The sequence below is a fragment of the Charadrius vociferus genome, unplaced genomic scaffold (assembly GCF_000708025.1).
Source record: "Charadrius vociferus isolate BGI_N301 unplaced genomic scaffold, ASM70802v2 scaffold183, whole genome shotgun sequence".
NCBI classification, from domain to species: Eukaryota; Metazoa; Chordata; class Aves; order Charadriiformes; family Charadriidae; genus Charadrius; species Charadrius vociferus.
This window is the reverse complement of record NW_009648250.1, coordinates 3,820,189-3,833,135: the sequence shown is the minus strand read 5'-3', so window position 1 is coordinate 3,833,135 and position 12,947 is coordinate 3,820,189. Positions and strand designations below refer to the sequence as shown.

General features: G+C 44.6%; 1 protein-coding gene across 1 annotated transcript; it reads right to left on the bottom strand.

The window, feature by feature from the left end:
• Positions 1-2,812: 2,812 nt before the first annotated feature.
• Positions 2,813-4,180, bottom strand: GCNT4 (glucosaminyl (N-acetyl) transferase 4, core 2). The gene has a single exon (XM_009884257.1). The coding sequence runs from the start codon at positions 4,178-4,180 to the stop codon at positions 2,813-2,815; it is 1,368 nt and encodes a 455-aa protein (XP_009882559.1).
• Between the last annotated feature and the right edge of the window lie 8,767 nt (positions 4,181-12,947).

Genomic DNA, 12,947 nt, shown 5'->3' with positions numbered 1-12,947 from the left:
TCACTTAACTGTGATACAAGCGTTACATCTACATTGCTGAATGCAATGTCAAAAAACAGAGAAATTATTCAAAAATTAAGGAACTTTTATTTTTGGCTGTTCTTTTCCCTGGAAACATTGGAAAACATTGCCCCAGAAGATTGCAGAATCTTCCTTAGAGATCTGCAAGACTCCCTAGGACAAAGCCCAAGAAACTCAGCCCAAATTTAGTGTCAATCCTGTCGTGAGCAGGAGGCTGGGCTACATGATCTTCCAGCCTGAATGATTTTTGCAAACTGCCTTTCTGCAAGCTTGAATAGCCTTTGAAGTTACCTTCAAAAAACAGAAATATTTATAATTCATTAGAAAATCAGTACTTTCATAAAGTTGCAACTATGCCTGTACAGCTTGTACTTCTCCAGCTAGCAAACGTATTGCTGTAATGGGTGATGCTGCTTCATACTGTGCCATCTCCACATCCACTTCTTCACTACCTAGGAAGCATGAGCTGTCTTATTTCAAAATGGTTAAATTACAGGTGTCATTCAACCCAATTCAGTTAAAGTAGCACAAAGTTACACCTTGATTAGAATTATTTACTTTAGTTAAGTTTAATGTGCTGGTGGATTACTTTTTATAAATTTAAGGTCGAGCAAACCACTTAAATTAAACACAAATGGGGATGTGTGTATATACATATATAAAGCCAACTTAACTAAATAAAAAATTTAAAATATATCATTAAACATCAATTTATGTGTACAGAAGGTTGTGGCTTGGCCCTCTGGGATCCCAACATCCTCTTTTATTAACCTTTTTCCACATGGGAACTCTCTACTTTATATACAAGCACTGAGGTATGAATCTGTAAATACTGTTAATATTTCATTTTCTAAAAAGTGTCTATAAATCACATCAAGTCAGAACAGCCCTGGGCAGACATGGCAAGTCACTGAAGTAAGCAACACACACTTTAAAAATAATCCTCGTTTATTTCAGAAACAGTACATCAAAGAATACTTAACCTGTGCGTACACAGACTCCATAAATAGTTTGATAAGCAATTAGTACTGTGCAACCAACTCACAACACCCATAGGTTTTGAAGTGCTTAGCAAGATAATAGAACATTGTTGTTTCCATTTTACAGCTGGAACAGCTGAAACAGAAAACTCAGAAGACTTGTCTGAGGTCTCAGGAAATCAGTGTCATGAACAGGTAAAAACGCCCACAACTCCTGACTCTCAAACTTGTTCTTAATCCCCAGATGACTTGACCATGACTAAATTTATAAACAAAAACTGAGACCAAAAAATGACTTGGTTCTTTCAACTCAAATAAGAAACAAAGATTTCTCATGGGTATGAGATGTGGTCGTTATTGCAGCAATCTGTTGATCGATAAGACCAGATATCCCCAAGACACTCGTGAGAAGAGGCCCCTTAATAAAAGCCAGATGGGTAGAGAGGACAGCAGGATGGAGCAGCTAAGCTAGGCCCCAGGGTCCACTGGAACCACCAAAACTGAACTTGTGGCAAAGCAACACTCCAGAGAAACCCCCAAAATGCCAAGAGGCATTTCTGAATTGCAAGAGTTTCTGCAGAGACCCCTGCTCTAACAAACACTTCCCTCACGCTGCAGCGTGGGCAGCCCAGCTGCAAGGAGGCTCCCAGGCCATTTTGCTACCAGGAGGCCTGGAAAGGCCATGGGAAACAGAGGCTGTTGGAAAACAGTTGCTCTACAGCTGAACCAGGTCTTGGCCAGGCACCTGTCAGCCTGGGATCGTGGTGGCACAAGGCCAAGAGACTTGCACGGAAAGACACGTCTACACAGGGTCTTCATTTCTGCAATATGGCTGTTCTTATGATTACTGCTCGACTTCGCATGTTTTGCATTTCAACATAGCACCGCATTGCTGAACACTAATTAGAAATAGCACTTGTTATCCACTGTGTGTAGACATACTGTCTCAAGAGGGCTGGGATTTCACAGGACGATATCTCTACAGGCAGAGATAGAAATGAAGATCGACCTCTTTTGGCCTGGATATCTACTCTAAGGGGCTGCAGAGACTGCCCTTAGGGCACGCTTGTATACTGCCTTTGAAGAATAACAGTGCATAATTCTGCTTCAAGCAACCACCACCGATTTCATAGGCATGGCACAGAACCTGAGCACACGCTTCGCAGAAGAAAAAGCAACACACAGATGAGCTGGGAGAAGAGAGCAATGCTATGGACAATGCATTATCTAAGGATTTTCTTTCCCTTACATCATCTAGTCATATTCACATTGCAAAGATCTTTGTTAGCTCCCACAGTCGGGAAGTTTGGGACTTCAGGTGAGGGCACACGGCTCATTTGGTGTCATGCTGATCTCTTGGTTTTGTCTGTGAGCTGGGCACTTCCAGTTTTCCTGAGGTAGCAGATACAGAGGTCTTTGTTTCACACCTTTAAGAAAAGCAACAGTGAAGGAAAAGGGGACAGACAGATGTGCTGGAGTTTTTTAGGAAAGACACAAACACACTTGATGTAAAACATGTTTCTGAAATACTCCATCGGGACAGACAGCGCCAGCCTCCAAAAGCAAACCTCACCGTCTCAGAATCACCCTGAAGAACAATTACAGGATTATTGTAGCAAGTTACAAAACAGTTACTCAGAGAGACATGACTTTTCATAAATAAATGGCCAGGCACCTGGCTCACCAGGGCCCTGAACTTTATGCAGAATGGATGTTTTGCTTGCTAACATCCTGCAGCAGGTCAAGGCAGAGGGACTGCAGGCGCTGTGCTATAACAGTACACAGTACTGAGAGCAGGGAAGACCGTGCTGCTATAGCGAGGCATTCATAGAATTTATGTGCAGAAAGTATTTATCAGAGGACAAATATACCCAGTCTTTCTGCTGTTCTGCCAGTTTTTCTGCCAAGCATTTTACCAGGACAGGGTCTACTTTGGAGTCAAACTTGTTGGCAAACCAGTGCCCATAATTCAGAAGCCATCTTAATTCTGCAGCTCCATAGATGCAGACACTGCGTAGGTGGGTACCAGTGCAGGGAGGGTACAAATGGTCCTCAAGATAATTCCATTTCACCAGACGAGTTTTGCTTTGTAGGTCTGTTATGTCCTGGGCCGACCTTGGAACCTCCCCGGGGACCCCAGGAACACGTACAAGAGTGGCCCAGAAATGTTCATCTGGAGAGTATGTATCCCTTGACCACTCGAAAAAATCTTTTGCAAGAGAGCTTTCAAGGGTATATTGAATAAATGCTCGGCTTAAAACAAAATAGGCACTGCCTACAAATACCTCAATATTATGAGGTGGTGGACTCTTGGAAATGTTGGTTTTTACAGGCATCTGCATGTATTCATAAGGCACTTTCATAAGTTCATGATGATAAGTAAACCGTTCTCTTTTGCTACTGCTTGGCTTTATAGTTTCCAGCATGTTCCCTCCACCGAGTTTCTTCAGTTCAGCAACCAACTCAAAATTCGACCTCAAAGGGAAATCTTGGCCACACAAATTAATAACGTACTTCCAGGAAACTGAAGAGTCCATCAAATCAGACAAACAATTGAAATCTGCTTGCAGCCGTGAAATATGTGCATATTCCACTGTCTCCAATTTTGACGCAATGAAAATATTGGGGAAACATTTAGCTAGATTGTTCATAGCAGATTTGAAACTTTTTGCTGCTTTTTGGTCATAATGGATGCAGTAAATATTTTGATGACTGTACAGTGAATGTATGAGCCTTTCTACCATTACTGCATCTTTGTGAACAACCAAAGAATAGGCGATTGGAAAACTCTCCTCCTCTGGAGAAACAGGTTTTAGGTGGTATTTCCTAAGTGAACGATACATGTGGCAATCACTGGTCATTGCTATAACATCTTCATCAGCTAAATCAATTATCTCTTTTCTTCTTACCTCTAAACTTTTGCCAATTTCATGAGGATCTTGTTCATATATAGATGAACAATTAATTTCATACTGGAATTCATTTCTAAGGTAGGAATACCTGTTTCTAACGTAAGAAGAAGTGCTCAAGAAGTGCTCAACCAAATAAATGCCCTTAGAAGGAAAAAAGTGTCTTTCAACATGGAGGAGCTTCAGCATTGCAATGAGCCACCCAGTAACACACAGGATCAGGATCTTCCTTCGTGAGGGCCATTTGTAGGGACACTTGCGTCTCTTCATTCTGCAGGAAAACAGAGACATGATGGCATTGAATCAGGAACAAAGCATCAGAGATAATTCCAGCTTTTAACAAAGACATGTGCACACTGGTCTGTCTACAGCATAAACACCACCTTAGCAGGACAGGGCACTGGAAATCTGCAGTGTCTTCTTCATCATCATGTTAATTCAGAAGGCAGCTTTTACCACAATAATACGCAAAGATTTCATTCCCCTGAATTGGTTGACTGAAGGCAATAAACCAACTCAGATTTCAGATGACTTCCAGCTAAATAAGAGCGTTGGAACAAGACTCCCACTGTTTATTTTCCAAACCTTTTTTTACTTTCTTATGAGTCACAAACTGAAGGACAGCAATGCCTGCATTGGCAGAAACATGACTGTCCTCTAAGTGAGTAGGAAGGATTGTTTATTTTCCCAAGTAACTCTAGGGGATTCAGCGGGAGCAGCAAGGGGATCTCTTGTGAGCCTGCAAAGAATGCCTGCTTAATGGTAGATATTTAGAATTCAGTCAGGGCATGCTCAATGTCTCTAACACTGGGGCTGACCCACAATGATATCCAAGAGCAAATGTATTTCCTTCCCATCCTCTCCCAACAGGGTCTGACAAGCCCAAAGTCCTCCCTGTGTCCAGATTTATTCTGGAAAATACTGCTAACCTGCCCTGAAGAAAGATATGGATGAAGACACAGCACTTCCACCCACTGGAATGAGTATATAATGTAACCTTTTGAAGGCAGGAGGGGTAGCAGTGAGCAACAGCACATCTGTGCTGTTCGCTGCCATGTGAACAACCTCAGATACAACTGCAAAAACACACACGGCCTCTTTTTATGCAGCAGGGTATTTAATAACAGTCCTGTGTAGCAACGTAACAACTGAGGTATTACCACAATAAAAGCTAATTACAGTGATCCCCTTTCCACATAGCCTCGTTTTACCAGCTCAGTGCAAGCAGCATTGTTGCTATCCCTCAATTAAAATTAGACCAGAGTCCACAGCCAGATGCAGCATTAAACTTAGCTCTACTTATCTTAAACTAAGCTCTACTTTCTCTCTAAATTGAACAGCTCCCAATATTTTCTTTTGAGAAGAAGCTGTTCCAGAACGCTTCAGAGTGAATAAAATGGTGGGGCCACCAGAAGGGGCTCAGATGTCTGCAGATCCCATGTATGCTTGTAAAATTAAGTATTGAGGTGTGCTTGCAACACTTACTGCAAAGACTAACATAGGCATCTTTAGCATTCCCACCAATGTCAGGTCTTGCAAGCTGTAGCTTCAGTTAAAATGCAGCCTCTCAAGGCAGAGCTGCTTCATTAGCCAGTTCTCCCTGACTTTCCCTTTCCCTGTGCGTCTTTCTCCTTGGTATTTCTCTTCTGAGGACAACGGAAAGGAGAACGAAATTCTACGTCCTTGTTTCACCTGGGAGTGCCAGGTATAGACTGGGGAAGGGAGCAGGGTAAGGCAACACGTACCTATTTTGTAGAAGCCAGAGCTCAGCAGCTCTCTGCAGGTTTTACAAACAGCCTCCAGGTCCGCTAACAAACAAAGAGAAAAAACAGTTCTATTTCCCCATGAAGCCAAAAATCCCACCTTCCCCCTTAGCCAGCAGGTGCTTTCCTTCACTTCTTCTCCAAACTAATCCCAGCTTAATGTCTAATCCAGGTCCCCCCTTTACCTACTTTCTTCCTGTACCTGGGTTCCTGGAGAAAAGTTGCTCTCAAAAGCCGTTCCTAACCAAAGCCAGGTTTCCAGCCATGTGACGGAAGCCCTGCGGAGGGGAACATGGCTAATTTGCCCCTATTTTTTCTTTGGAGGGAGAAGACCTGTGTGGTGTGCTCTCTCTGTGAAGCCTGCCCTGTGCCTCTGCCCGATGGTCTCCCTGGCTACCAAGGACAACCCCTACCACTCCTGCCTGAACAGGGATTGTCTCTCCAAGCAGCGAATCTTCTTCCCTTCCTCTCTACCTCCTTCAAAAAGGCAAAAGAGAGCCCGGACAAAGAAATGGGGGGGGCGAACAGCATATCTTCCACTGCTCCAAATCTCCTCTATCTATGGTAGCCCTGGCCAGCTTCCACCCAGAGCCAAACATTCTGTTTCTAGGCAAAACAACAAATAATCCACACCGCCCTGCCTGGAACTACCAATGCAGACCACTGGAGCCCGGTGCTGTCCAGAATTAGACATGCAAGAAATCACCTGGACAGCACTGAGGACTCCCTTTTTTGCAGTCGATGAGCAAAGGATCCATGCTCAGCTCCCTGAACTTTCCTATGGTTTTTGGCACTGCCAACCACAAGACACTATACTGCCATATGAAGAGGTCATAGAAATCCAGAAGACTGGGGTGACATGGTTCAAATTCCCTTTGGAGGAAGGAATTAAGGAGCGCTGGTGAGAAATCTCAGTTCTTTGCCAAATCCCTTGTTTATGGAGGATCTCCCCTTGATTATGGACAGCATCTGGTCAGATGACAGCATCAGGAGCCAGCAATTACATCCAGAGCCCCATCTGTTTGTTTGTTGGGGTTTTTTTGTTTGTTTGGTGGTGTTTTTTTTTTTTTTACAGCACTTGCTATATCACCATCACCGCACTAGTCCAGACAGAATCAGGCCATATATGATTCCAACCTTTCTTAAATGCTCTACGCTCCAGTTCACCACTACTAATATCCCACTGTCCCTCCTGCTCCATCCTTATCACATTAAATTCATACTCTCCTGTTCTTACCTCCGATGCATTCCACAGCCAGGCTCGTTATATCAGTACAGGGGAACAGCTTTGCTCATTAAGTACAAATCATTTACCTCTAACCAGGGTGAAGTTAGTTTCTGCAAAAGACCGGGATTTCTTGAGGAATGGTACAAGCCCAGGGAATGAAATCCCTTGGGACACCAGGTCCGCCACAAATCTCATCAGGTTTTGATTCAAGTGCAAAACTCATATTTCTTGCCACATACAGCACTCAAAGCCCTACTCAAGCACAGCAGTGCGCGCAGTCCTCTCTGGAGGAGGAGAGAATGAACAACACGTGGCAGATGGGAACAGGCACCTAGAGCTACCAGAAGCACCCACCTGGGGTAGCACTGACCAGATGCTACCTCCAGTTATCTTGTTCACAAGTAGTTTTTTCTGGGGTGCTACCATACTACACGCAGGACCAACGTTCCATCTTTTGCACAAAGATTTTGCAGTAGGAGAGGAGCTTGGCGTTGCCATCTTGCCTTGTTTCATAAAGTGTTTGCACTTTCTGTTATATGTGCGAGAAGGCTCCTGAGGAAATATATGAAGACTGATCTCGTGACAAACATATGTTGCACAGCTGGTCTATATACACACATACACAGCATCTAACTTAGTCAGGGCACTCACTGGCTGGGATGCAAAGTACTAAATGATTCAGAGAAGCTAAATGGGTGTTTTCATTGATCCTTTGCATCTGTAAACCAAGGGATGTTCAAAGAAAACAGACATGTAACAAATACAAGAGAAACGCATCTGTGTTGTGTAACAAAACACGTGTTCTTACACAACACATAATTATAGCCTCTCATAAGGTACCTTAAAGACCATGAGCTCAGCAAGATGCAAGAAGGAATTAGGCAATCAGCTGGCTATTGAGAGTTTCCAGAGTCACCTTCGCCAATACATAAATATGGATGAAAAGCTAAATTCCGTGGAACCACAACATCAGGCAGTTACCAGCTGCCAAGACTTCTAACAGGAAATTTTTACCAATAAAAACATTTCTTGTGACCATCGCTCTGTTCTCTGAATCTGCTTTTATCTACTGCTGGACCAGAAGAGGGATTGCTAGTTAGATCCATGACGGCAATATTTGTACTGCACATAGAAAATAGCTGGGTTTTCTGCTAGCGTGTTTCACTGCCATTTTTTTTTGTATTTTCCTCCCTGCAAAAAAACTGTTTTGGGCAGCTTTCCACCTTCAAACGCTTACTATCATCTGATTTCTGCAACTGCACAAGCTACGCAATGTCACAAAAGGAGGAATAAGGTGGTGGGAGAATTTCACACCCTCCTGAAAAAGTCCTTCCGCTCGCTGAACGCTGTATTGGCCTTAGTCAGCAGAATAAACCCTTCTGACAGGACTGCGCAAAGGCTAAGCCATGCTGCTCTCAAATTGAAACTCTCGGTCCTTGCCTCCAAGGTGCACTCCAGCCAGGCTCAATTGTCTGTGTCTGCCTCGGGCAACGATGCTGATCTTGCAGAAGGACCAGAAAATACATGGCATTCTTCAAGTGGGCAGTGGACTTCCACTCCTTCCTCCGTGCTTCAATCCAGTGCGCACGTCTCAGCTTTTGAGAGGCTGCAGAAGAATTCTGCAGCTCTCCTGGGGCTCACACAACACTCATAAAACCCATAAAACCACAGGATAAGCTTTCTCTCCTGTGTACTGGAAGCGTTGAAAGTTATGAACTTGAGTGTCCTAGTTTGAGCAACACAGGACTAATTTATCTTCTAATGCTTGGGAAAACTGCACTTTTAGAAGACTGAATTTGTGAAAATATTTACTTTATAGCCAGCTGTGGTGCGTGGGTTTCGAGGTCTCGGTGTTTTTGAGCTCACCAGGAGCAGAGATGAGGAGGAGCAAGACCTGAGCACTCGACCCAAGCTGGTCAACAGGATTATTTCATACCATGAACGTCACATTCAATATAAATTAGGAAGTTTGCTGCTAAGTTCTCTCTCTCCCTTGATGGCGGCCATCCTGCGACCTTCTTGCCCCGGTGCCGGACTCCTGAGCCCTTCCCTTCCTCCCGAAGCTGTCGCGCTCGCAGTGTCCCACATTTGCTGTCCACTGCTGGGAGTGCACAGCTTCCTACGGATAGAATTAGCTGATTATAATACTTGTATATTTTATATTGGTATTGGGATCAATACTGGTTCTTTAGTATTAATAATGTTAATTATTTAGTGTTATTCTGTTAAATCTGTTTATATTTCAACCCTTGGGTTTCCTCAGTTTTCTCTGATTCTGCTTCCGAGGTGGGGAGGGGTCATCGGGTGATAGAACAATTATCCAAACAATAATAAATTGTTGTGGGTTTCTCAAACCATAACATGGAGCTATAGGAAGTGCTGGGAAGGAAGGCCAAGGTGAAGGCAAAATGTGCTAGAAAATACGTGTAAGGACATACACTAGAATTAGACCTTGGTTTCCATTGACTTGCAGCAGCTGGGGACGAGAGAGAGAGAACATGGAAATAAGAACAGACCAAATAAAACATATTTGTCTATCAATATTCATATATATATTCTGGGTAACACAGCAAAGTTTGGGGAAGTGAAGTATGGTCTGATCACATGGGAAAAGCTGTAAAGACCTGCTGCCTCAATAGTCACTTCCAGTTCCTATCAGCCAGATGTGCAGAAGTTTGCCAGCAGGAGCAACAGTTTTTCTCAGGAAGGTAAACTACTGAATCTTATTCTAACAATCTGTAAATGTAAATTAACAGCCACTGAAGCTGCAGAGTACCCAAAAGTGTGCAAACCCTTACAGTGGGCACATCACAAACATGAAAAGCAGCATTTGCACCTGTACACCATCCATAGGCAACCTGCTTGAGTAAATCACCCAAGCTCATACTCAACACTGTCACAGAGGTAAAAGTAAAGTACACCTATAAGGGCCAAAGAAGCAAATTTAACCAATTTCTCTTGGCTGTTACAATACAGTTTACTATAACAACACAGAAATCCAGTACCTAAAGGGGGTCCACAGGAGAGCTGGGGAAGGACTTTTTACAAGGGCGTGTAGTGAGAAGACGAGGGGGAATGGCTGTAAACTGGAAGAGGGCAGGTTTAGATTAAATATTAGGAAGAAGTTTTTCACTTTAAGGGGGGAGAGGCACTGGAACAGGTTGCCCAGAGAGGTTGTTGAGGCCCCATCCCTGGAGGTGTTCAAGGCCAGGCTGGATGTGGCCTTGGGCAACCTGGTCTAGTGGGAGGTGTCCCTGCCCATGGCAGGGGGGTTGGAACTCGATGATCTTCAAGGTCCTTTCCAACCTAAACCATTCTATGATTCTATGAAATGTGGAATTTCTACTGAGAGACTATAATTGCTTGAAACATTAAATGCTTGTGAGGTGAAACCAAAGGAAAGGCTAATTAAAGGTAAATTAAAGCCTCCTTTTAGGATTCTTTTCAGAGGGGGAAAAAAAAAATTACAACAATTCTAACTCTAGCTCCGCTGACTACAGAGTATGACATTTCTACATGCCACCCAGCAGTTACCCTGTGGACTTCCCTAAGCGTGCCTTCGGGGCATGGCTAGTCCAGATCTGTCATGAGCAAAGACTGCAGCACATCACACACGTATCTGACCAGGCACCTCTCCATCAGAAGGAAGCAACACCTGCAACACCCCACTCCTACGCCTCTCCTTGCCACACCGAGCCCACTGCAGCATGGGCTCCAGGACTCTGCTCTTGGGCGCTGACAGGGTCATGGGACAGGATTCTGCATGAGAGCACAGCTGCTGGTCAGTGACTTTCTCCTGTGCCTGCCCTTCCCATCCCTCTGGGAGACACCCAGCTCCTGCAAACAGGAACAGGGGAGAGTTCACATAGCCAAGCACTCAAGGAGGGCAGGAACCCTGGGACTTCACCGGGCATAGGACTTCTGTCCAGATCCTCCCCGAGTTACACAGCTTGCAATGGTGCAGCCTTGATGCACCTCTGGTGTGAAGCATTCTGGGGGTAGCAGTATTGCGCCTGACCCTGATCCTCTGCCAGTAACAGCTCAGCAACTCCTCCACCCCAGAGAAGCGCTCAGGAGTAATGGAGAAAAGCCATCCTGGAAGCTCCTCTGGTCAGCACAAGCCTGCACTGGCCTGGAGAACCAAGCTCCCACTCTGGCTGACCTCCAATGCCTTGTATCCACCAGGGTTACAGCAGCCTCTGCCTTCTTTGAGGCCGCCCCTCTATAAAGAGTTAAGGAGGGGTTTTAGTAACCCAGAGAAACAGACAGGTTCCCTTCAGCAGCACAGAGAAACTGGCAGGCTTTGGGCTCATGCTGCTTCTCTGCAGGCGTGTTTCTACTTTACTGAGACCCTAATGGTTTACATATGGAGAGCCCTGGTTCCTGAGACAGCCCAGGGCTTTATTGCCATTCCTCAAGCTATTATTTCTGCTCTTTCCATAAACCCCGTGTACTCAGAGTAACAGCAACTCCCAGTCTGTGCAACTCAGCGACGCCAGTGTTATTCTTGCACAGGAGGAGTCTGCAGCTATCTTCACCCCGAGCAGGAATTAATTAGCGACTCTCAAGTTCCTCTCGCTCTGCATAGCAAGTCTCACCTGCAGTCCACACAGTCAGCCACCTCTTGCATCCCTGTATTGGCAGTACAAATCAGAAAATATGAAAACTGACTGCCTTGAGGCAAAAAAGACAGCAGACCCCCTTGGCACTGAAGAAGCAGCCCCAGCCCCTGCAGAAGCCTCTGCTTCTATTTTGCAAACAACTCCTCTACGGCTATTGGAAACAGCCTTCTTGGGAATAAAGCAGTTTCCAAAATGCTGTTCCTTTAAAGTAACAGCTCCATTACTCAAAGTAATTTTTCTTTAACTCAAAAGTCAAAGACCTGTAGGTAGGTATTTACATTTTAACATCTACTCTTTTCTCCTCTCCATTTAGCAAAAACTCCCACGGAGCAAACTTAACCATGAAAAACAGTGAAGGTTCACACAAGCTACTTTTAACAGAGACCATTTGTAACTAAAAAAGTACCCAACGAAGAGGTTGCTTTAACCGGTCCAAAAAGGGCAAGTGTGTCATTGGCTTCATCGGCCAAAACCAACCAACAGGGTATTCCATCCCATCTGTATCATGCTCGGTACAAAAGCTGAGGGATCAAAGGGTCAGCCTCTTTCTTCAATGGCCGACGTCTGAGGAGGACTTTGTCTGTTCTTCTGTTCCTCTGCCTTTGATCCCAATACGTGCATTCCTGAGTACAGTTCCTGTCAGTGAGTCCAGTCCGGGATTCTCCCTGTGCCTGCTGGTGACAAGATCATCATTCTGGGAGCTTGATACTGGTTTTGTATATGTTGTATACATATTTCATTATTGTCTTATTAATATCATCATCTTTTCTTTTTATTATTAATATTTCATTAAAGTAGTTTTAGTGTTCTTTTCAACCCATAAGTCTCTCCCTTTTTCTCTCTCTCTTCTTTTTTTGGAAAGAGGTTAAAGAGAGCATCTGTCTTTCATTTAGTGACCAGCCCAGCCCAAACACTACACCTCATCAGAATCTGTGGTCTTCTTCCAGCCTTTCCTATGCACTGCAGAGGTGTTCCCAGTTTGTCTGTATTCAGATTGCACTGATTTATTAACAGCTCGTCAACCACTTTGTTTTAGACTACAAGGAATTTTGCAACTCCCCAGCACTTCATTCCCTTTCCTCACTGTGTCTTTTCTGATATAGCTTGTGCTCCACTTAACACAAGTGCTTCAGTGATTAAAGGCAGAAGCTGCCAAGTGAATCTACAGAGCCCAGGAGCTCCCTGGAGACTGCCCACAGGGTAGAGCTGTCATGAACTGCCCAGGTCCATCACAGGAAGCCCAGACCCCAGTGGGGCCAAGATGCACCATAAGCCTCCCCACAGGCAGAAGGATGAAAATCTTGCCTTGGAGGTTGGGTTTTGTCCAGGGAGATTGGAGGGATCTCTGCTCAGAGCAGGCTGGCACCACGGAGAAGGAAAGGCACTCCAGACAGCTCCGACAGCAACAGGTTCAGCCGCAGGAC

Excerpts from the sequence above, each read along its gene's own strand:
- GCNT4 (XM_009884257.1), bottom strand. The coding sequence starts at position 4,180 with ATGAAGAGACGCAAGTGTCCCTACAAATGGCCCTCACGAAGGAAGATC.